Below are 25,664 nucleotides of genomic sequence, written 5' to 3'. Positions count from 1 at the left end.
TATATTCATCCCCAATAAATTAGCTGTAGCGTAACTTGATTATACTGACAATGCAAAAATACCTAACTGAAATATACAGTATATTACAAATACAATCAAGATAAACATTCCCAATGAACACAACTATACAATCTAAAAGTCTATATTCCATTATAAACATATTTGGGAGAAAAGAATTAGGTTGCTTCAACAACTCATATATCAAACTAATATAGCAATTTAGGAACTGACATCGCAAATATAAAAGTCAGACTACAATCACTTAAGAGAAATTAAATTATTTTGTTCAAATAATCTTATAAAGACCCAAAAGCAAACCTGTAATAATTATACCACTTACTTTGTATTTTTTAATGGTAGATTTATTTGTTATCCTTGGTTACCCTATAGATAATTCTTAGTTTATTTGAAGCTTATAGGAGAAACAAGTTTTATTTCCTCTGTTCCACGTAAACATTCTTTTATGGCTGAAAGTCTACCCACATTCTTATCCACATAACCTATTATCCACCAAAAAATAATCCCTTTGTTATACTGTAAAACAAATTATGGATTTGAGAGGTTGTACGCCAGAGTTAATTGATGGAATGGCTTATAAACCCTATAAATAAAATTAATAAATATAATAACATTTTTAAAATAGTGGATTTGGGGGGCAGGATGTACAAGCACGCATTTGTATTACCCATGTATATTGAGCATTTGGCAGATAGTGGTGTAGAAATGCTCTCATGTTAATCTGATACTTAAGCCTTTTGTATGTTGTGCCAATATCAAACTTGGGTGGGGCGTTGGACTAGATGACCTACAAGGTCCCTTCCAACTCTGTTAATCTGTCTGTTTTAATTTGTCAGCTCTTGAAGATGACCTGAAAATTCAGAATAAATTTCACATAGAAAGATCTGCACATTTGTTCAGTCCCTTATAAGATGTAACATATTGCTTAACTGATTGTATTGAAGGAAGTCTCATGTTCTTTATATTCATGGGAAATTCAAGGGCACTACGCAAACACTACCATAATTTATAAAAAGTCTTCCAACTGAGCTGTGTTAGATTTTATATATCAAGAAATATAAAACAGAAATATTCTTACTTGTTCCAGTGAGTCTTTGAATTTCGATACAAGGATGGAAACATGATAGGTAAAATCTTAGCTGCATTGTCACTGATTAAGCTCATAATATATTCATTATTCCAGTAGTATAGTGCTCGTTCTGCCACCTAAGATACATGAGATAGTTAGCCATTTAGCATGTTATACAAACCACAGAATTTCTACTATATTCTCTTTTTGATGATGCAATTGTGCTTTGATCTTATTTGAGCTATTTCTTGCAGTTCATCTGTTCTCTGCATGCAACATCTATTGTATATAGATGGTGGTATGTGATTGGTAGCTGCTAGAAGTGCCACTACTCAATTATCTACTGCTCACAGAAATGCCAGAACTATATTCTGACAATATCCTTTTGCTAATGTCACAGAAAAGGCCTTCACAACTTATAGCACCCGATTTAACACATTTTCTGCCATGAGGTTGCCTTTGAAAAGCTGCAGCATGTTCTGGTCAGAAATATGAGCTGGTTGCTGAGCACACAGATCATAATCATGTGACTGGCAGGCCTGCTACATCACCCAGAACACCAAGGACCAGTTGTAACAACCACTCATCCAGCACTGTTGCAAGTTCAAACAGTCACTGAACAAGTAGTCATTAAAGACTATCTGTAATTCAAAGTGACTAATAACTGACTATTGGCATGCCATGTTAATTTTTTTTAAAAAAACCACAGAATTAAATGTATTAAAATGACCAACCTGAAAGTGTGGACTTGAGACGCACTTTGCTAGCTGCCTGAAAAGAGGTTCCATAACCTTCACAAATTCAGTTGGTTCGATAACATCTAAAATTTCTTCTAATTCATTTAAAAACATAACTTCTTTTGGACTATGAGTCTTTGGCCAGTATTTGAGTAGCGCCATCACCACCTGAAAATAAAATATGCAAATATCTAGGTTTCTAATTGCTTGCCTCAAATATTACTCTTATATATCATTAATGCCATATATAATACATATTCATAATTCATAATACATAACCAGTAAATAGGGGATTACAAGGAAACTTTTGATCTTTTGACTGAATTAGTTTGAAGTACTGACTTCAGCAAACATGACTGAACAAAGTTTTGAAATTTTCACAAAGAGTGATCTCAAAGGAAGAGTACTGTTTATTCAAGTGAGAAATTCTTATTTTCTTATTTAGAACTTTTTTGTATATGTGCAGAAAATAAACCCAAGTCAGTTAAGAGAAATCGAGCATAGTGATTGGGGCTTCTGGAGATTAAAATGTCTATTATTAATTCTTTTTTAAATCTCCAAATAGTGCAGTATTTAAAACCAGTAATTAATTAATAGATAACTAATACTTCAAGTAATGCTCAATGGCTTATTGCCTGTATATACAATACTTATTTCTATGTATATTTATTTGTATTCTGCCTTTCTTATGTTTACAAATAACTTAAGGTGGCAAACATATATAATATTCCATCCTCCTCCTATTTTTTCCACAACAAAACTGTGAGTGAGAGAGAGTTACTGCCCCAAGGTCACTCAGCCAGCTTTCATGCTTAAGGCAGGACTAGAATGCATGGTCTCGTGATTTCTAGTCTAGTGCCTTAACCATTAGAAAAAAACTGGCTCAACAGAGAGGTAAAAACCTGTAATAATAATATAGCTTCCATGTAGAAACAAACAACAAAACCAAAGAATAAAGCATTATTGCTGCTTTAGGTTGTTGCCATTTACAGCTTCAATGCTTAATAAGAGATCAAAACAATTACATTTATAGTTAATACCGTGTTTACCTGAAAATAAGACCCTGTCTTATATTTTTTTGAACCCCGAAATAAGCACTTGGCCTTATTTTCAGGGAGGTCTTATTATTTTAGGGCGCATGGAGCCCAAGATGGGGCTCCTCTTGCCATATTACCTGATTTCCAGCTCTGCGTTTAAATATTTTCTGGGAGGCTTATTTTCGGGGGGAGATTTATTTTAGCTCATACGGTCAAAAGCCCGATTGGGCTTATTATCAGGGGATGTCTTATTTTCGGGGAAACAGATTATGTTCATGATATAAAATAGTGTGAAATTTCTCTAAGGTACTACATGTGGGGATGTATTATGAAATAATAAAATTTCTTTTATTCTGGTATCTTTTATTATTTCCATTTTCTTCTGAGACAATGCAATCCAGAAAAAGAAATTTAAAAATGAAATATGTGTGTCTATGTTTGCTAATTAATGTGATCACTTTTATAGAAGTAGATTAAAACCAGAACTATATATACAAATATTAATCTGTAAACTCTAACTGTGAACAGTCCACAAATTGTTCAATTTTAAATAATTTTTAAAAGCACATTGTCTTTCAGTTTAAATTGTTCAAGTTGTATCATTCTGAACATATGACATGAATAGTGCACTGTGCAAGTTATCTGTTGCAGATGCTGAAGTAATAAGATCACAATTTTAAAAATATGCTGTTTAAATAATTAGATAATATTTTTAAAAGGAAGAAGAAAAACTAGACTTACTGGCTCAGTAAGTGTGCTGTCCTTTTCTAAAAACTGAACTACGCAGTAAGCCAGCTAAATTGGAGAAGATAATAATGTTATTAAGCTGTGGTTCAATAGAAATCTAACATTAATATAGAATGTTTATCTAGGGTGAATAAATAAAACAGAATTTCAAACCCAAAAGACCACAAAAGAAAAAAAACATCTGAATTTGAGAAAAAATTTTAGTGAATGTTTGAAAAATATAACAATAAAGGAATATCTGAAAAATAGAAGTAAAATCATCAGTGGAGAAAAATCTAAAACCACAAACACTTAATTGTTCTTAAAAATGCCTGGCAAAAATAAAAAATAAAAGACGACTTAGAATCGAAAAAGCAATACCATGTACAAATAACATGTACCAGAACTGCATAGATTTTTCTAAAGTAACATTTTTGAGGCCTCAGATAATGATAGTCAAGTAAGAAACTTTCTTCTGCTCATGTAGTGATGCCATTGCATGTATTTGCCATGGCAAGTACATTTTTCTGGGATTGTGAGTGTAGCTTAGTACTCAAAGTTCAGATTAATCCTGAAAGTACTCTATATGCACCCCCATATATAAATTGTTGACTGAATATGATGAAGTAGTTTGTATATTTCAGACCTCAACAACAGAACTCATTTAATATTCCAGGTTCTAGATCTAGACATTTCAATGTTGCACTAACTGTGGCAATTAAAGCTCGAATTGAGAAATTTAGTTTTCACATACAGATAAAGTAGCTTTCCGGGTGTCTTCTATTATTATGTTTATCTATTTCATCAGATTATGAGATATTATATTATACTGCAATGCATATTCATACATAACAGCAAATCACACAAAAATCTTAGAATATGGGTAGAGCAAATCTAACGATGCTGAAGTGGAAATAATATATATGGCAGAGGAGATGCTACTTTCCATGCCTGTCTGAACTCACATAAGCAAGAGGTAGAGAATAAAATTATTTAAAAAAAATACTAGGCATTTATTTCAATTTCTTTCTCTACTGTTCTATAAATAAATATAGTACTGTTCATTAATTAGTACTGTTAATTATGTTCTTACTAGCAACAGTTCAATTTGGGTCATTAATCCTACCTGCATTTGTACACTAGACTCCACACGCTACTCCTTCCAAGCTGTAGCTACTAACATACAAAGATTCTGATTTCTGTACTCTACTAGATGAAGCATATTTCTTCATAATCACATAATGAACTTCTATCACTTCAAGTGAGGTGTATTCCCCAATGAAGCAGTAGTAATTTACAATGTTATTCAAATAAATGAAGCTGTAGGAAACGGTACTGAAGGTTACAATCTCAATTATATTCTACAGGTAATCATTAGAACGTTAAACTGTGTCTGTAGAAAAATGCACATCACTTTACTTCTTGTTAGAAAAATGCCATGCCTGTTATTGCAGATTAATCCCTTTTATTGGGATGGAGTCAGGACGATTGAATGGAGTCGAGTGTTTACTGGCTGGATGCTCTTCCTGACATCTATGTGGAGCTTGAAGCAGATATTTTCTCTTTGCGCCCTAATAGAGAAACATCTGTCGCTGCCTAATATTGAACTCTTTAACATTCCGAGTGGGAGGCAAGCATCTTCATCTCTAGACCACTGCACCACTTTTATTATTTATTTTTAAGGACCAAGGACAGAGAAAATACCCAAATAAATACTCACAAAGAAGCATTTTATTACTTATCCAAGAAGTGCATATTCATCTATTTTAGCAGTTTTCTTGAGAAAGCTTAAAATGCTTGTAATTAAAAAATCTTCAACTTAAACAAAGCAATTTAACAATTAAGTAAAAAAATAAATCCCATAAGAAAACATACATTTTCAGAATTAAAAATCATTTTCTTTATTTCATAGTTTCCTACTTAAAATTTGCAGTTATGTAATTCATCAATAATATGAAAACAACAAGTACACATCAAACTATTTACCTGTGGATGATAGACACTGAGTGATTTTACTTTGTGCAAAGGTAGTAATACCTTGAGAAGGAAAATTTTGTGCTCTTCTTTTAATGGTAAGGCAAATCCATTGATTATACTGAAGAAGAAAAAAGTGCTTTAGAATCAGAAAATATATTGTATTGCTGCATTTCAATTTCATTTTTTAAAAAAGAAAAACATATTCTTCCATTACTTTAAAATGTGCTTTAATTCAAGTGCTTTTGTTAGACTTCTCAAATAGCTTACAAATACAAATAAAGGCAACAATTTAGGAATTATTTCCCAGACTTCTGTAATGGTAAAGCATGACCCCATTTTGCTACACCAATTCCAATAACTTTTTCAGTTATAACTGACAGAAGCTATGCAAAATGTTTATTGTTTTGTTCAGTCCAAGATCCATTGTTACTCTTTATAAAACTCAGAAAGCTTTAAGTTTAAGCAGCAGTATTTATTATGAAGCATAACTATTAAGCAGTTTACCTTCCCAATATTTCCAGTAATTCTGCTATGCCATTGTGATGTTCTGTTTCATAAATAAACCTGAGAAAACAAATTCATTATCATCAATGATGCAATTTATTCAACAATATGCTTAGTTGGATAAAAGGCACAAGCACAACTTACTTTCATCAATTTAAAACCATATTGTGCATATTTGTAGATTCAGAATTTTTATTCAATTGAATTTTGTATTAATTTTTTTTATTATAATTGAGGAGAGCTAGGAAAACAAAGGGAAAGATATCAGAAAAATATACACAGTGTTACATAAGGTTATTTTAAATTCAAGGAAAACAAGGGATATCAATAAACTGGATTTTTAAACTTGTCTGACTATAATGGAATTAGAGAATAGAAGTTAGATTATAATCCAGTACTTGCTTTGAATAAAGCACTCTGAACACAATGGAAACTATTTCTAGATTGGAAATCAAAGACTTGTGATAGTCACAACATTAAAGGAAATAGATTTTGGTGTGCATGGACACAATTACCTATTATCAAATCATATGCTGAATATATAGCTCTAGTAAATAAAAATGTTATATTTTTGAAAAGATAATTGAAGGACCAGCTGTTTTTTGAGGAGCATCCAAAGGGCATTAGAAAAAATAAAATGAAAAAAACTTTAATAGAAATAATGAATACTATGCAGACTATGTGGAAGAAAGTAAGCATTATTTTCAATGCTCGAAATTAAAACAAAATAATTTCAATCAAATTCCACCAGATGATGACAGCCAAGAACAGAACCAGTGTGAGAAATACCACTACTAGAAAAATACAAGGAAGAGGCATTGAAAATGGATTTGGCCCTATTAGGAAATAAAAAAAAAAAAAAGATGAAACAGGCTTGAGTTATATATAAATTGAGTTACTACTTTGAACAAAAAAAAAAGATATGCAAATGTATGTAATGCCTCGACCTTTAAGACTCAAAATGTAATAAAAATTAGCATCTTAAATAGGATTACCTACTCATTCTTTTTGAAAAAGTAAAGCATGTGCTAAAATGCAGACATAGCATAAATAGCTGCATACCTGGCTGGCTGATACAGGTAGTCCTCGACTTACAACCACAACTGAATCCAAAATTTCTGTTGTTAAGTGAGACATTTGTTAAATGAGTTTTGCCCCATTTTATGACCTTTCTTTCCACAGTTAAGTGGGAGAAGAATCACTGCAGTTAAGGTAGTAACAAGATTGTTAAGGATTCTGGCTTCTCCATTGACTTTGCTTGTCAGAAGGTTGCAAAAGTTATCACATGACCCTGAAACACTGCAACGGTCATAAATATGAGTCAGTTGCCAAGCATCTGAATTTTGATCACATGATCATGGGATGGTGCAATGGTCATGTGAAAAACTGTTATAAGCCACTTTTTTCAGTGCTGTTGTAACTTTGAATGGTTGTAAGTCGAGGACTATATGGAGACCACTTTTGGACTTTCTACTTGAGGTGGAAAAAAAATGAAACTTTGATTTTGGGTTTTATTGATTAGATTGATGTGTTGTTATAGACATGGCTAGTTTATGTTGTTTTGGAAAAGTAAAAAGTTGAGGTTCGATGTTAATGCTTTATTCTACTACAACAGAGGTACTTGGAAGTCAATGCTTTTTTTATTTTATTGTCTCCCTCCCCACCTCATTTTCTTTCCCCTTTTTGTCTCCACTGTGTCCTATTATTTGCTTTCGTATTTTATCTTTGTATTTTATTCTATAATCTAATAAAAATGTTAATAAAAGAAAACGACCTATATCACATTTTTAAAAGAATAAACTGAAAAGTAGAGAAAAGCAGAGATACTATTTCAAGATTGGATCTATTTTATAGCTGCTATTTTTTTTGCATATAGGTCTAGAAGCATGATGGCGAACCTATGGCACGCCTGCCAGAGGTGGCACACAACGCCCTCTCTGTGGTCATGTGAGCCGTCACCCCAGTTCAGCTCCGCCACGCATGCGAGCATGCCTCCCGCCAGCCAGCTGGTCTTTGGGTCTCTGCCGCACATGCACGGGGGGCATGTGGGGGGCCGTGCGCGCATCCACCAGGGAGGGACACGTGCAGGGGTGGGGCACGTGCAGGGGGTGGGGCACACACACGTGCCGGGCAGGGCACATGCAGGGGTACACATGCATGGGAGAGCGCGTGTGGGGGGTCGTGCCATGCGTGGGGCATATGCATGGGGGCGCACGCACATTGCATTTTGGGGGTTCAGGCATGCGTGCTTTGGATACCCGGTCCAGAAAAGGTTAGCCATCACTGGTCTAGAAGAAGACATTTGGGGCAATGATTTAAGGAAAGTAAGCCTTCTAGGAATCTCAAAATTCCTAGCCTGAGTGGCGCAGCAGACTAATGCTACTGTTAAAAGGTAGTATTTAGCTTCCAGCTGCCTGCAATTACTGTGAGTTCAATTCTCACCAGGCTCAAGGTTGACTCAGCCTTCCATTCTTTCTAAGGTAGGTAAAATGAGGACCCGGTTGTGGGGGCAATAAGCTGACTTTGTATAAAATATACAAAAGTATGAAGGCTATTGCTTAACGCATTGTAAGCCACCCTGAGTCTCTGGAGAAGGGCGGCATATAAATCAATTTTTTTTTTTAAAAAAATACAATTTTAATTCTTAAAAAGGGGAAAAAAAATACCCTCCAAAACTACAAGCATTGGAGACGTATTTAACCTCTCTTTGCTGTTGAACTGATTATCTTCTTTAAAATATATTGTGGGGAAGCGGGGTTTGAATCTTATACAATTACTGGGAGGTCTATTATTGCATTTTGGCATCAGAATGCATTTCAACCCTTATCTTTAAATATTTGGCAGCTACATTAAGATTGGTTTCCAACAAAGGCAAGCAAAAGAAAAAAAATCATAGGATAAAGAAAAATATTGTTTTGCTGTCTCACAAAGATGATTAAATTCTTCATATTTGCTAACTATTTTGGAAGGCAAATCAGGGAGGATCATTAGGTTTTTACTTGTATATTCCAGCAGTTTTGATTTTCTAGAGCACTGCAGGATATTAAGATCCTCCTAAATAACTTTATTACAATTGGACTTATGATAAGGTTGAAATCTTGATGAAACCTGGCATATTGCATTAATTCCAATAGAGCTGGAATTGATTCACAGGGATGGTTCTTTGCAATGTCTACAAGAAGCTTCTCGTCAGCAATATAATGAAGATAGAAAACTCTGAGCTTCTTCCATAAATGGTCTTGAATCTGTATAAGCTCACCTTAGTGTGCCAACTCCTCAGAATGCATTTTTCCCCATTTCTGTAAAGTCTGTTTTCATGAAATTCAATTGGAATTTTTCTGAAGCCTTTTCATTTCCTTTTAACTGAAAATTAACTTTTGTTGGAGTATATCAGTGTTAAGGACCTATATTGTAACTTCTGCTTATCGATTGCATTAAAAGTATAGTTCAATGTTTGATAACTCTCTTGGCTCTCTTCCTCTAATGGAAGCTCTGGAGTTAATAGCTGCATGTGAACCATATAAATCATAATCTATCAACTGAGTCAATAGCCTCTTCAGCTATTGACTGAAGAGCTAATAGCAGGTTTCTCAGGAACTAGCCTTGTAACAGCCACAAACTAGGAGTTAGCTTATGCTGACAGGCAAGATAGAAGGAAGTTGGGTTTGTTTTCCCCTGATGAGGCATATTTCCTCCCCAAACATCAAAACTCACTAGATGATATAAGTAACATTTTTTGTTTGCCATTTTTTAACAAACAATTCAAGTATAGTTTTTGAGCAGCTCAATGAGAAAGAAAAAATGAAGTGTAATTATCATACTGTAAGTTCATCTCGTTCACAAGTCATTTTTGGGAGGCTTTCTTTAGCCTTTTAGGTTTTTTCTTTATTTGTATGGCTATGGCAATGTTTCTTATTTTTATTTCCATTTAATTTTTAATATACTGTACTAAGTATGCTCTGAGTCGCTGAATATAGTTATCTTTTTCTTGATCCAAGTCATCTTGAGTACTCTCATTATTTTGAACAATTTTAATTCTTTCATGAAAAGTTAAGATCTAAACTGTAAATATCAAAGAGAATTTTTTTTTTAAACAAATTGAAACCTAAGTAGTTTTTTCTGTTATTGCTACAAAAATAGTGTTTTCTTTATGGAAACATTTGTGGTAACATACTGATATATATCTGTGGCAAATTTTACTACAGGAGTTGCTATTTGATTTAAGATTTTTTAAAATTGTAGAACTATTTTTTTTTCATATGCCAAAGGCTATTTTATATAATGTTGGCTATTAAAGCTTTTCAGGGTTTCATTGGTTAGTTATATAAAAAAAATCAGTAGTTAGTTTTAAAAGTCAGAATATTTTGTGGGAATATATGGGAAAAATTTAATATTGCAGGTTGAAAAAGAAATATAACTTCTAACATTTGTTTCATTCTAGTATATATAATTTTCTAGAATTGCTGGAACATTGTTGCCAAAGATGGAAGAATAATCTGAATTGATCATTATATTTGTTAGAAAATGGTCTACTTTAACTATCAGAATTGGAGCAATATATCAGTGATAAAACGTTAGTTTTCTCTATGATATTTAATTTAATTTTCATGTTCTTCCATTGAAAGTACCAATGTTGCATACTATTACATTTACATTCTGCATTGATTTATTAATACAGTATTTAATTTGTTTGGTTTCTGAGTTAGACTGTATTAATAATTTGTAAATAGGACCCAATTATTTTTGTGTGATAAGATTTTCAGGCTTAGTCAATTTTTCCCTTGTTTCTGTAGCTTTTTAAATACTAGAGTACTCATTTGAGGACAATGGAACCAGACAGGTAGTTAAGGCCATTCCAAAGTAAAAGCCTGAAAAGATTTATCTTTATCCTAATCAAATCTTATAATTGAAGCATTAGTTTTCCAAAACCTAACCTCCTAATTATAATGTGATTATTATCTTTACTTGAAAACTAGAATATAAACCTTATATATAATTAAGTCATTTATATATCCCATTTCAGTTTAAATCTTTTTCAAACAAGGACGTTGATGGGATGATATTGTACATTCAAGCATTATTGTCATAATTGCAACTGACATTCCTTCTTTCAGGAGAAATCTTTACTTCTGTCTTTGGTACATAGACAAAAGCTGGATCACACAGATAATACTTTTTCACTCTTATTTCCATTTCTAACTCATCTATCTGCAGCTGGTACTTCTGTGTTTTATAGATGATTGGCCAAAGTTGTGGCACAGCTGGCACTACTTTCTTTAAAGGGGTTCTGCCATATGTTTTCTTTTGGGAAAACTTTGGCAATGGGGAAAATGTACAAAAGAAAAATGATAAAATATAGTGCTTCTACAGCTTTGAATGAACAACTATTTGTAAAGCACTCTGCAATATACTGTCTACATATCTTCTGTACATAAAAAAATTATCCTGCTATTAATTCACATACCAAAATGAGGTAATACAGTATTGTTAAAAGTCATGGAACTCCAGTTTTAAGTAAATAAAAAATGCTTTGGCCTGCCTTTTAGAAAGAAAATTATATTACTAGCTATGGGATTGACCAGACATTTCATGAATTTTATACTTGTTTGATTTTAAGAACATTTTTGTTTTCTACCAAAAAAGTTGTAACATGATTAAAATACTTTACCTATTACTGAGCATCAGCACAGAATATAGACATACCTATAAAATATGTTGTTAATTTGCTTCCTGATGTAAGCTCTTAGGCCTAAGAATTTTCCATATATTCTGTGCAGAGTAGTCTTAAGAAAATCTCTTTCACGAGGATCCTCACTGTCAAAAAGCTCTAAAAGCTGCAAAAGATGAACATTTATTTGCTTAATCCATTTCAAATTAAATGGAACTTTGTTTGAAGATATATTCTTTTTTAACCTCACCTGCAATACAAACTTCTGATCAATATATTTCTTAGCTATATTGGGTTGGAAATCTGGAGATTCTAAAAACCTTAAGAAAAATTCATATACAAGCTGAAAAAGATCCACAAAAATAAAAATTAGTTTTACAATGTAAATCAACTTGAATTTTGAAAAGCTGTTAAGACAATACTAAGTTTTAAACACTTTCCAAGACAGACCCAAAATCATAACAAGATGAATACAGGTAATCCTCGACTTACAACAGTTCATTTAGTCACTGTTTGAAGTTACAACGGCACTAAAAAAAGTGACTTATGACCATTTTTCACACTTATGACCATTGCAGCATCCCCATGGTCATGTGATTTACATCTGAATGCTTGATAACTGACTCACATTTATGACGGTTGTAGTGTCCTGGGCTTATGTGATCCCCTCTCGTGACTTTCTGATAAGCAAAGTCAATGGAGAAGCCAGAATCACTTAACAACCATGTTACTAATTTAACAACTGCAGTGATTCAATTAACAAATGTGGCAAGAAAAGTCATAAAACTTACTTAACCATTTTCTCTCTTAGCAACATAAATTTTGGGCTCAGTTGTGGTCATAAATTGAGGACTACCTGTACATGCAAGATTAATTCCTTCAGCTTTCTATGTTCTTCTTGTTTTGTTTTGTTTTAGACCATAAACCATCTTGAACCATTCATTTTACTCAGGCTTGGCAGGAAGTTGTTCAATTCCATTTCCCAATAAACATTTACTATATTAATTTCATAATGTTTGCAGTTCTGAGCCAATTAACATGCAGTGACTACTCTGAATTGTAGATAAAATGTTGGAAGATGAATGCAAAAATGTACATTCTCCAACAGAGGTTTAACTAGGGACAATACATGTATCTGGGATGTGCTAGAATTGGTTTTAACAAATATTATCTGAAATAAAAAATTATATATAAATAAAAGCTAGATGGATTTCCCATTGTATTTTATGTAAAAATATAATCGCTATTGTAGTTGGTGTGAATTTACTACTTTGCTGCACCATTTAAGACTACCTGACACATGCCAGAGATACTGGGATTAGAAATTCTAGTATTCAGAGCTAGAAAAGGTATCTATTATGAAGTTTAAAACCTATGGAACTGTAATTTCAACAAATCTGGAAGATGCCAGTTTAGGAAAATTTGGAAAAGTAACTATGAGATGGGAAGAGAAAAAAGATTGACCTTTTAATCATGGAGTATCACAGCGGATGAGTGGGTTTGATGTGAAACCCAAACTATTTTACTTAAAATTATATGAATATTTACAATTGCACTTATACCTTCTGTTCAATGAACCACAGGTACCACAAATCTTCCCTATGTTTAAAGCTTAAATCTCAAAATTATAATCTTATTAAGATCAGCAACATTGCATTAAAACATACAAATATTTTACTTATTTAAACATTAATCTAACTGCACAATGAAACAGCAGTGTTAGAATACATTAATATGCAGACTTTAGACCCAACCAGATGAAAAAATTCAATATCTAGATGTACATGTTCATTCCACAGTTTGCACTAATTTTGCTATTCCTGAGTTAGAGTGAAAGTATGTATTTCAGTTCTACCTGTAAGTGAGGCCAGGCAGCTTCTAAAGTTGGTTCATCTTCCTCTGGGTCAAATTCTGCTCCCGTTGGATTGGATGAAGGGGGTAGTGTGCGAAACATGTTAACTGCAAACTAAAATCACACTTGATTAAGCAAAAGTATTTTTAAAAATATGTTCTTGCATAAATATTTTTAAAAACAACTAAGAAAATACAAATGTATGATAACTTCTCCTCTATTACAGAAACTTTTCTTTTAAGAAGTTTCTCAGAAAATTCTAATTTATTAAGAGCGGGGAAAAATAAACAACCTAGAATCTTAAGAGGAAAATGTCAATTTAGAAAAAATGAAATTAAATGTCAATTTAGAACATAGTTAACTACAAGAAAAGTATAATTTATCATAGAAGTGATGCATTGTTTGTGCACCACCCAATTATGTTTTTTGAGGTGGGCAGCTACATCGATTTGCTAACAAAAAAAAAAAAAAAGATTTTGTTAATGATCTGTTTCAAATTTTCTTGCACAAAATATCTCTTTCTCCATTAAAGTTAATTCATATTAAAATTATTCTTGTGCTCATTAGAACAACACTTATTGAGAGAAGCACTTCATCCTAAACTATCGGTGTAAGAAAGTTGAAGTATGGAAAGTCTTTGATTAAAATCTCATTTTAATATGAATTTGTAGGTAATAATTAGATAAAAACTGGCAGACGAAGATCCATAATCTTCAAAAATTATCCCTAGCAGATCATCTTCCTAATAAAATGTACTAAGTTTTGAACTGCAGTGTATCAGTGTCTTGGTACTGGCTTTCTACTGTACATCAACTTCCGAAGAGATAGTGAGCATCTTGAAGCTTTAATGATTGAATGAATGATTCCATCTTTTTGTTCCAGCGTCATACCCTCCAAAGAAAAGTCACACAATTGCTAAATTTTGGCAATATGATCAGTAGATCTCTAGGGGGCATTAACTGGAAGCTCAATGCTATATGTGGTTTGCATGCTGCTTATTCCCAATATATAATTTAGGGTGAATTGAACTACTGGTATGTTGTTCACTTACGAACCAGTCTGGAAGATGGAGAATTGTTTTGGATCCAATGTGCCCGAGCAGTGGTAGTATGAGAAACTTTCTCTGCTAGCTCTGGTTAACACCTCACCACTTGCTAGACAAAGAGCATATGTCTACAGTGATGTCAAAGTAATTTCTGGTTGTTGTAATACACAGGTTCTTTAAAAGTGCCCTGTATGAGACTGCCTATGAAAACTGTTCAGAAATTATTCAAAATAACCTGTCAGACTGCTATTGGAGACAATTGAAACTCAAGGATCTGTTTTCAAAGTTTGGGATCCATCTCTTGGTCATCATTTCCTCCCATTTAGGCTTATTTGTATGTTATTCAGACATAAGTTGCAGTGTCTCTTCACAAATTTAATTGCAATGAATGGGAACCTGCATTTCCCAACAAAAAAAAAGAACCACCATCTAAAATGTTGTTCTTTATCATGGAATTGGGCTGAGAGCAATCTGAAGTAGGACCTCAATGACTCTATGCTAGCTTTAAAGCTGTGTTCTAATAGTCCTTGCAATAAATGCAGATGTTATTTGTTTATTTTGCAAGCAAGTCTCCCAACCTTAACTTCTCCTAAAATACTACTGGGGTTGAAGAAAACCCCAGGGTCAATGATAAGCTTAAACTTAAATGATAAATTTAGAATGTATTTATGTACCATGCAAATTCTAATAAAATTAACAACAGGATCTATAGGACCAAAATAAACACTCCACTCTTCATACTGGTACTAATAACTGAACATAAACTGTTATTAGAAGTTAATTATTTAGTACGTATTTGATTGTACAATACTATATGCTTCCAAAAGCCAAACCTCTTCTGTTATTGTTACATATGAGAAATCTTTTTAGCAGAATAAGTCAAAAGGAAGGGTTTTTAAAAATGTTTATTTAAGTTTAAATAACTTACCATATGTACTACTTCTGGGTAAATGGGCTCAGTAATTACATTGCGATTATGCGTGATGTACTCTACCATTTCACTTAAAGCTGCTCGCTTTACTTCTTTCCACTTCAGGTCACTTAGTGGATCAGAAACAAAGTCGAAAAGGACACAACATTGTCGCAATTTCTGAATAAAAAGCTTTTCTTGCTCAGCGGGGGGAACATCTGAAAAGATTTTTTAAATTGTTATACTTCTTTTGCTTGTAAATCTTTGCATTATAATGAATATAACAAGATCTACTGAAGACAAACTCATTCAGTTGTTGACATTTTGTTTAATGCTTATACATCATAGTCCTCTTTCCTTGGGTTTAAATATTCATCATTTACAATATACATCACCTAACCTGAAATTTGATTTTTCCTCCCAATTTAAAATTCTCTTACCTGACCTAGAAAGTTGATATTTGTTATACCCATCACATAGAACAGTCAATAGTGCACTGACTGTTTTATGTGTACCTGTCAAAACTCAGCATGTGAAAGTTCCCTCAGAAAGGACTGTACACAACACAGAGTTAGCAAAGCAAAACAAATAAATCAGAATAGAGCTGGAAGGGACCTTGGAGGTCTTCTAGTCCAGCCTCCTGCTATATCATTTGAAGCAAGTGACTGTCCAGTCTCTTCTTAAAAATCTCCAGTGATGAAGCACCCACAACTTTTGAAGGCAACCTATTCCACTGGCTAATTGTCCTCCGTGTTAAGAAGTTTATCAATTCCAGGTTGCTTCTTTCCTTGATTAGTTTTCACCCATTGTTTCTTGTCCTGCTCTCTCTGTCCCCCCCCCCTTTGTGGCAGCCTCTCAAATACTAGAATATTACCCTGTTTCCCCCAAAATAAGACATCCCCTGATTATAAGCCCAATCAGGCTTTTGAGCGCATGGCAATAAGGCCAAACACTTATTTCAGGGTTCAAAAAAATATAAAACAGGGTCTTATTTTCGGAGAAACACGATACTATCATGTTCCCCCCTAACAAAATGTTAGGACTTTTGAAACCAGCTGCAAAATGCTGTGGCAATATTACAGAAGAGCTCAGTCATGATGATCTGTTATATCCATGGGAGAAAAATGGAGTTGCTGTTGTTTTAATTGCCATACATTACTCAGACATGAAGCTAAAGTAGTAAAGTATCAGGAGGAGGGAGGAGGGAAGAAGAAGAAAAGGAAGAAGAAAAAGAGGAGGAGGAAGAAGAAACAAGATGTAAGTATTGTAGTCTCTGGCAAGTATTTATTTAGAATAAAAATGTCACCTGACATTCTCTGTAAAAAAGAACAACAAAAGAATATGTGGTTCAGGGGCTCCATGGAGTTGTTCCTACGTAGTAATAGGCACTGATGTACAAGGATGTTAGACTTAGATTAGTTTGGAAATCAATATCCTGGCTATACTGCTTGAGGTAATTCCTGGCATTTTCAAATTGTAATGGGCAAAGAGTCTCCAGTAGAAGACATGGAATCTAAAATTTTGTCAAGCCAAGTTGATTTAAAATGGTCTTTGAGAACATTCAGACTAGAATTGGTTTCTATGAATGCTCTGGCATTCATAGAAACCAACCCTCTCTCTAGCCGTAAGGCAGTATTCCTAATGCATCTTGGAACTACAAGGATAGGTTGTATAGCATTATATTTTTTTGAAGGGGGATCAGAAAAAAACAATTATACCACTAATACATTTGCAAAAACTTCCTCAAAGGAATTCCTAAGGCTTTTGATCTATTTCTTTTTTTTTAAAGATAGGAAAATATTTTTATTCAAACTGACATTTATAGAAATTACATCATCGATGTAATCTACAAACGCAATTTACTAATTTATTCCAACACCTTTACATTACTTTTAAATAAAGTCTTGAGTAGGACTTTAAGTAAGTCATTAGAGATAATTATTGTGTAAGAATATATTAATAAGAAGTAAACATGCAGATTCTGTTCTGCTTTGCAAGCTTAAAATGAAAAGATTTGAAAGAATATATTTTCTTAAAATTGCAGGAAATATACTTCCTACGCTGACGTCTTCAAGCATAAATAGAAGACACAACTGTAGTGGGTAACTGATGACTTTAAGATTAATATTAAGTGATTAAACATTTAAAAGTCAATTAAACATTACATTAAAAGGGTTTGCTACTGTGTGTTCAGATTTTAGATATTTGATGTGGCTTAAAATGTCCGAGACTAACTTAACACAGGAGCACAGACAAGTAGAGATACAATGCTAAGTGAAATTCATTGCTGCTTTCGTCATTGTTACTAGGAGACCAGTGATAGCAAAGAGTTTAGTAATCACAGAGAAGTGCTAAATGATAGCTATTTATGAACAGAATACCATTCTTATGACAACTGGCTTGCTCTAAGATCCTTAAATATAAAGAGAAACTAGTGTTAACACATCACTTTAAATTGTATTGTTGATTTGGTTTAGCCTAGCTTGTTTTTTGAACCCATCGTGATTTTATTCAATATATTTTGATCAAATAATCTAGGTTTAGACAAAATTATCAACTTTATTTTACAGAAATTTAAAATGAAATTAAAGAGTGTTCTTCACATCTTTCCTAACATTGTTTAATGCAAATATTATTCTTGTAACATAAATTGCTAAAATTGAGTTTGCATATTCAGTTTAAGGAAGTATAAAAACTATAAGGGCAATGTTGTCAATTATAATAAAACATAATCATGGAAAATTATTAGATCAGATTTACTGTACCATACATTATGCTTTGTTATTGTGCTTGTGGCTGTCTATTATGAATACAATTTATGTTGATCCCAATCCCAGAATAACTTCTATTGTATAGCATCTTTATACAAGATGGTCTAATTTAATATTAATTAAAAACATCACTCTACAAATAAATGTTTTCTTTAAACAACTAACTGTACTACTACTAAAAGGATGGCAAAATGACCACTCAGCAGTGTTTTCAGGACTTACTGCTTTTGCTAGGATGACAAAAACATACATTATAGTTAGTTAGTTAGTTAGTTAGTTAATTATATTTATATACCACCCTTCTCTCGAGGGACTCAGGGCGGTGAACAGCCATGGTAAAAACAATATACAACAAAAATTAAAAGCTTATTAAAATAATTCAATCATTTGGCCAAATTTAAAATATCCAACTAAAATCATTTTAAAACCCCTTATCAAAACCCAATTTAAAAAAACTTTATCCTGTCAGACTAGCTTGCTGGAATAATAAGGTCTTCAGAGCGTGACGGAAGGCACGGAGGTCGGGGATCCTTCGTATGTCCAGGGACAGTTCATTCCATAGGGCTGGGGCCCCACAGAGAAGGCTCTCCCCCTGGGGGTCGCCAACCTACACTGTTTGGCTGATGGCACCCTGAGGAGGCCCTCTCTGTGGGAGCGTATTGGTCGGTGGGAGGCAATCGGTGGCAGAATGCGGTCCTGTAGGTAACCAGGTCCTAAACCATGGAGCGCTTTAAAGGTGGTAACCAACACCTTGAAGCGCACCCGGAAGACCACCGGGAGCCAGTGCAGCTCGCGCAAGAGGGGTGTTACATGGGAACGACGAGTCGCCCCCATTATTACTTGCGCAGCTGCATTCTGGACCAGCTGGAGCCTCCGGGTGCTCCTCAAGGGGAGCCCCATGTAGAGAGCATTACAACAATCCATCTGGGAAGTGACGAGGGCGTGAGTGATTGTGCGCAGGGCCATCAATCCCACCCTTTCAATTATATATGTGATAGAATAGACTAACAGAGTTGGAAGGGACTTTGGAGGTCTTCTAGTCCAACCCCCTGCTTAGGCAGGAAACCCTACACCACTTCAGACAAATGGTTATCTAATCTCTTCTTAAAAACTTCCAGTGTTGGAGCATTTACAACTTCTGGAGGCAAGTTAACTAATTAACTAAGTCCACTAATTAATTGTTCTGCCAGGAAATTTCTCCTTAGTTGCTAAGTTGATATCATACCACACATACAAAAGGGCTGCTTTGTCATGCTTCTTTCTTATCTTTGACTGCTTTGCCATCCTGTGACTATTTCTTGAGAGTGTGAACAATCAGTGTATTCCTGAGCATACACAATAAAAATACAACTGATGATAGTCTTCTTACATTAGACTGAATGATGGAAATTGAATAAATGTTTACTATTCTTCGATGAATTGTAAGAGTTTATTTATTTATTTATTTTATTTATATAGCCACCTATTTACCCATGGCAACTCAAGATGGCTTACAGGAGCTGCCACAAAGCAGAGGGAGTCAAGCTATTCTCCAAAGCACCTGAGGGCAGGATAAAAAGCAATGGGTGGAAACTAATCAAGGAGAGAAGCCATAGCAAGTTCTGAACACCTTGGACTTTTGTCTGGTGGGAGGGAAATTTGTCCAGCATGTATTGCCTGTATTCTAGAAGTAGCTGCATAGACATGCACACACACACAGAGACACTCCATTCAGACTGAAACTATCCCCTTCACCTACCTCCTCACAAAGCTTCTCCTTTTTGCTCTATGGTGCTAAGGCCCAAGCAGTCACTCCCTGCTAATTCCATGGGGAAGGGGCATCCCCCTCAGGCAATTCCCTCACTTGAAGAAATAGCAAAAAAGATCTCCAAACCCCAACCCCTGACTGTGACTCACAAATGATGTTGCCCAGTTGCCCAGTAAAGCAGGATATGCTGCACTGGTGGTCTCATTAGTAGGAGTCTCAAGGCTCATTGTGTATAATTTTAAAAATACTAAATAGCTTGGATTGCACACTGGCTAACCTCAATTTGGACTCACAAGTCCTTGATGCACTAAAATAAGAGCTAAGGCAGGTTCAGTAACCAACACTTGGAAATGGGCAGCCTGTAATTTAAAGCAAAACCATGGCTGTGAAGAATTCTGGGACTTGTGCTTGCTTAAAACCTGACTGGAAGTTCACAGAAAGTGATATCTCCCTAATCTGATCATTTTTTAATCTTTTGCCAATAACATGTGTGTTCCTCCCACATATTTTGGCAAAAAGGGGGAATTATAGGAAGTTAGCACCCACCCCTCTCCTAGGAAAATGAAATATTCTAGGAAATATTAAAAAGGCAGAATATTATATTTTCCCTAAAGGAGAAACATGTTTCTAAAGACCAATTCAGAGCCTCAGCTCCCTGCCCCCCAGCAGATATTTTGGTACCAACCTATCTATAAGGCAAAGACTGGGCCAGTTTATCTACAAAACAAAAGACATGGCCTTTAGGACATGATAGGACCCCCACTCAAAATCCAAACCAGGACAAAGCCATTAAGCCATAATAGGAATTGCCCAAAGCCCCTTCATTACATCATCACCCAGCAAGATTCAACCAGGCATGGGAGTCTGACAACCTACAAAGTTACCCCTGAATGGCCCCATGGGAGTCTGACAACCAGAGTACATTTCTTACACAGGAACAGGAAGCTCCAAGGCGAGGCCCAAGGGAGTGTATAAATCTCTCTCTCTCTCTCTCTCACACCCATGTGCTCTTTTTTGCCCAAGACCTCAAACCATGTGGTCTTATCCACTATTAAACCATCTTTCCAAGCACTCTCCATGTTTTCAGTGTCTTTCTTCCTACTTGGAACTGAACCCAGATGGACATTTCTTCCAACAATTGTATAATATAATAAAATCACCCTCCACCCAAGTGACAGATCACATGAGCCATTTAATGGGTTCCATCCCGCTCGGGGTTCCCCAGTTGCATCAAATTCTGTATAAATGATATTGAATAATCATCACTGTCCTATTTTAAGTAAAGATTGCAGGTTAATCATTAAAAGACAGTGGTAGAGCCAGCACTGTCTTTTAAAAGAATTGTATGTGTAGCAAAAAGTAAAAAATAAAGATTCCAACAAGTTCAGCTCCAAGTAACTCCAGTTATGTGGTTTTATTTTATTTTATTTTATTTTATTTATTTTTCATTACCTTCTTCTAAGATATTTTTTCAACTTCCACTTTAGGCCACTATCTTGGAATTGTGGACACCAACTTCTATTCCTATCAGAATATGAAACATATACCACAAACATATACCTCAAAGCATACTGCCATATGATTGTAAAATCCAAATGATTGGAACATATATTGTTGGGAACTGAATATCAAGTTTCAATACATGGTTAAGAATAATGGGCATTTAACAGTATCCACCTTAACTTACTTTCAGATAGAGTCAGGCACACTAAGTTAAAACTAAATACATTATGGAAATTATCCACAATTTATTGAAGGCAGTTGAGAAAACAGGAATCGCATAGATTTCTAAATTTTTCTTTAACAAAGTTACAGCAATGCTGAAAGTATACAACTTTGTGTAAAGGAAGCTCTGTACAACAGTAACTTTTATTATTAATTTTAAATGAAAAGCTAATAAGTAGGAAAATAACATTTATCAGCATTGATTTTACTCTCAAGAAAGCCTCTTAATCCTTCATTATTTCATAATAAAATAAAATGTTGGGAAAGTACTGTTCCGTGGTTTATTTGGAAGAGTCTGGACATTGCTGATTTATTCCCATTTTATAACAGACATTTTCAAAAGAGCATGATAAATTGTTTTATTAAAACATGTATAGAACTTAACACCTGATATTTAAAGCGAAAATTGAATCTCTTAAGAATTCTTGTATTGTGCAATATTTTATAAAAATATCAAATTGTAATTTATAGTAAACAAATTTTAATACCTTATAACAATTTTAGAAGCATTCATATTTATCTTTTTAATACTTAAATCCTTTATTTTCCAATGTCATGTGAACGCTTTTTATGTAGCATATAGTTTTCATTTTTAAATTGCCATCATTGTAGGGACGCAATTTCATTTTTTGTTGTTGTTAGTCGCAAAGTCGTGTCTGACCCATTGCGACCCCATGGACAACGTTCCTCCAGGCCTTCCTGTCCTCTACCATCCCCCGGAGTCCCTTTAAGCTCACACCGACTGCTTCAGTGACTCTATCCAGCCACCTCATTCTCTGTCGTCCCTTTCTTCTTTTGCCCTCAATCTTTCTCAGCATTGGGCTGAGAATTTCATCTTTACTCCCCAATTAATATTACATCACACACATTGCTTATTAAACTCCTTTTCAATGCACGTCAGCAAGCTCAATACAGACTATCCTACAGCTGAAGTTACCACAAACTGATAAATGACCAGAAGTTTAATTGATATCAATCCTCTATAAGCAACTAGGAATAAGATATTTTTCCCACTCTACTTCCTATTTATTTATTTATTTATTTATTTATTTATTTATTTATTTATTTATTTAGTATGTATGTATGTATGTATGTATGTATGTATGTATGTATGTATTAGATAATATATATAAATATAAGCATGAATTGAATACATAAAATGAATACAATTAAAGGGAACCTTAGGACAGGGACGGTAGGCATGCTGGTGCTCTTATGCATCGTAATATAATATATATAATATATAATAATATCATATTATAATATATAATATGATATATAATTATAATATATAATACATAATATGAAGTAATCCTCATCAATCTTGTTAAAGATACAATTTGAACTATGTGTTTACATTTCAACTGTTGAATGTGACTGTGTGTGTTTGTATCTGTGCACACATTTTAGTTCCAGAAAGTCTACTCTACACAGAGATAAAGCTACCACACTCTTTTGTATTTCATGAGGCATTCAAAGAAACTTGATAATCTGTACCCCTTTTTGTAACATTTGTATTTTTTCTAATATAAGCTATTGTCAACTATGGATTTCAGATGCTTATTTTTGTATTTATTTTATATATATATCCATTCATTCAAAAATGTATTTTTGTTTAAACGTGTGTTACTTTGGAATGTGGAGAGGCATTGGACAACCACAGCTTGACAGAAATCAGAATTCAGTAACATTAAGCATATGAATAGTTTGTGTATGAATCTGAATGTACTGCATTTTTTATAAAATAAAAAGATAGTATTAGTGAACTTGAAATCAATCATGAAAAGCTTTTCTGCAAAAAAAAAAAAAAAAAAAAAAAAGGAAACATTTGATGGGGAAGAATTAAAAAAAAAATATTGAATATGAAAGCATCTTGATTCTCAGTAGCTAGGATTGCCAAGGGTCTACTTTAAATGCCAGCCTAATAATAAGTACTTTTTTTTTCCAGAGCGCATAAACATTTCTTCTACAGGACTTTTTCCCCCCCAAAGTGGAAAGTTTAGGAGCAAAGCTCTTCCTCCTTTCAAGCAATAACAATAGTGGCTTGATAGCTCTCTAAACTATGCCTATCTACATAGGTATAACCCAAGTATCCTTGCAATATATTAAATCTCATTAATCTTAAATAACAGTAGACATTATTTATATTATCATAATATGGCAGAAACAACATCAGAGAAATCATAAAAAATGTACCAGTGATGTTTATCTCCTAAAAGAACGGCATTTTCAACTATTTTGTATTCTCCCTCTATCCCCATACACACACTGAAAATCTACATGAGGATTGGATCTATCTAGAATAGATCCAGAGCAGATAAGGTTTTGTTTCTAAAGTTACAAATCCTAAAACATACCATTGCAAGGCACCCATTTCAAGCAATCCACAAAATTCTACAAGATTCCTTATTTTTTAATATGTTTTTTCTGTCTGTTAACCATTCTGTTACTACAGAACAAAATTGTTAGTGACAAGTTACAACCTTGTAACAAGATCTTTTCTATATTAAACATTTTATTTACGTAATACATAGTACAATAGAAACAGGAAACAATAAAGATTTTTTGAATCAACAAACCATATTTCTAATACCTAAACTTTTAGCTTATTTGCTTTAAAAAAAGTAAGTTCTCTGCAGTTGCATATTCTTGGGTAATAAAAATGAAGCCGTTTCTCTGGGCAACAATTTGATCAACTTTTTAATCTCAAAGCATCAGCATTTTGGTTAGTTCAACTAACTTCAACCTGTGGATGAAATCCAATTGTATCCACTTGCTGCAAAGTGCTACCTATAACCAGTTTCCATGCTCTCTCTGACTGTTACGTAGCCATCTCATCTTCCCAAACTCACTAGAGTGTAGAATCTGAGGTCATACCTCTGTGCTGCAAGTAGAAGAGGGTGGGTCTACTTGTGCAGCAGCAATTATTCTACATGTTGAAAATTATTTAGTAAGCTAACTATAATTGTAGAGTCATATTACAATATAGTACATATTTTGGTGGACAGAATTAAGTGAATAGGTTTATGAGAGGAATTTAAATTAAGTATTTGAAACTAATTAGGGAAGGGGCACAAACATATACTTTATCTTCTAGAAAAATGTTTTATGCTGTGTAGCAGTTTTTAAAATAAAAATCCTACATCAAAGGTTTTTAAAAATATCTACTACGACATTAAAATTTGGAATTAACTTCGTTAATAATAACCATAAATAACAATTTTTCTTCAGCACTATCACATATAAATGTATATTCTTCCATGAAAATGAATTATGAAAACTAAAATCTAAGATCAGAGTATCAGAAATATTACTGCCTTTTGCATTCCGTATTATGGAAATACAAAATTTAACATAGGATCAAAATATTCAGAACTCAAATTGTAAATTTACTTCTTGAAAACTCCACAGTATAATCCAGCATTTCAAAAGCTTCCCTTTTCAGAATACATCAAAAATATAAGGAACAAAAAGGTAACAGTCTATAATTACATTTTTCTAATTAATTCAAAGTATAATCTATAAACAATGCTGTAAATGTATACATTTATAACAGAGAACTATTATAACGTCTCATATCTTCAAAAGCTACCACCAATCTTGTAAGTATTTTAAATAGAATACATGGGAAATAATTCCAAGAAAATTTAGTAACTCTGCCACATGCAGCATTCTGTAGCTAAGATTCCAAAATAGCAACATGTATCCTCATCCTTTACTAATCAGCATAATAGACGGGAATGCAAAATCACCATCAATGACAAATTGCACAAATAACAGATTTCTTTGGATGTATTTTACATATCTTTGATAATGTAATGGAAAGTGTCTTTCAGCACTTTGAAAAACTCTATTATTGGTTATAAAAGTGTCACTGC

The 25,664-nt window shown here is 33.7% G+C and overlaps 1 protein-coding gene across 8 annotated transcripts in view; it reads right to left on the bottom strand.

Annotated features, from left to right (window-relative positions):
• PPP2R5C (protein phosphatase 2 regulatory subunit B'gamma) overlaps positions 1–25,664 on the bottom strand; it is a 64,440-nt gene that overhangs the window by 13,017 nt on the left and 25,759 nt on the right. For 7 of the 8 annotated variants that reach the window (XR_011600290.1, XM_070941930.1, XM_070941955.1 and 4 more), the window contains 9 exons: positions 15,562–15,761; positions 13,592–13,702; positions 11,987–12,079; positions 11,772–11,902; positions 6,069–6,128; positions 5,574–5,682; positions 3,603–3,656; positions 1,822–1,992; positions 1,097–1,224 (listed from right to left, as the gene is read on the bottom strand). Coding sequence is in view for 7 of the 8 variants with exons in the window: in XM_070941930.1 (XP_070798031.1) it covers positions 1,097–1,224; positions 1,822–1,992; positions 3,603–3,656; positions 5,574–5,682; positions 6,069–6,128; positions 11,772–11,902; positions 11,987–12,079; positions 13,592–13,702; positions 15,562–15,761 (1,057 nt within the window). In the remaining variant the exon portion in view is untranslated. The remainder of the gene's footprint in view (positions 1–1,096; positions 1,225–1,821; positions 1,993–3,602; positions 3,657–5,573; positions 5,683–6,068; positions 6,129–11,771; positions 11,903–11,986; positions 12,080–13,591; positions 13,703–15,561; positions 15,762–25,664) is intronic. The other variant, XM_070941937.1, reaches the window with a different exon arrangement.

Source organism: Pituophis catenifer, unplaced genomic scaffold (assembly GCF_029215685.1).
Source record: "Pituophis catenifer annectens isolate HBS135680 unplaced genomic scaffold, rPitCat1.0.hap2 SCAF_1, whole genome shotgun sequence".
NCBI classification, from domain to species: Eukaryota; Metazoa; Chordata; class Lepidosauria; order Squamata; family Colubridae; genus Pituophis; species Pituophis catenifer.
The sequence above is the reverse complement of the archived record's forward strand: the minus strand, read 5'-3'. Positions and strand labels throughout refer to the sequence as shown.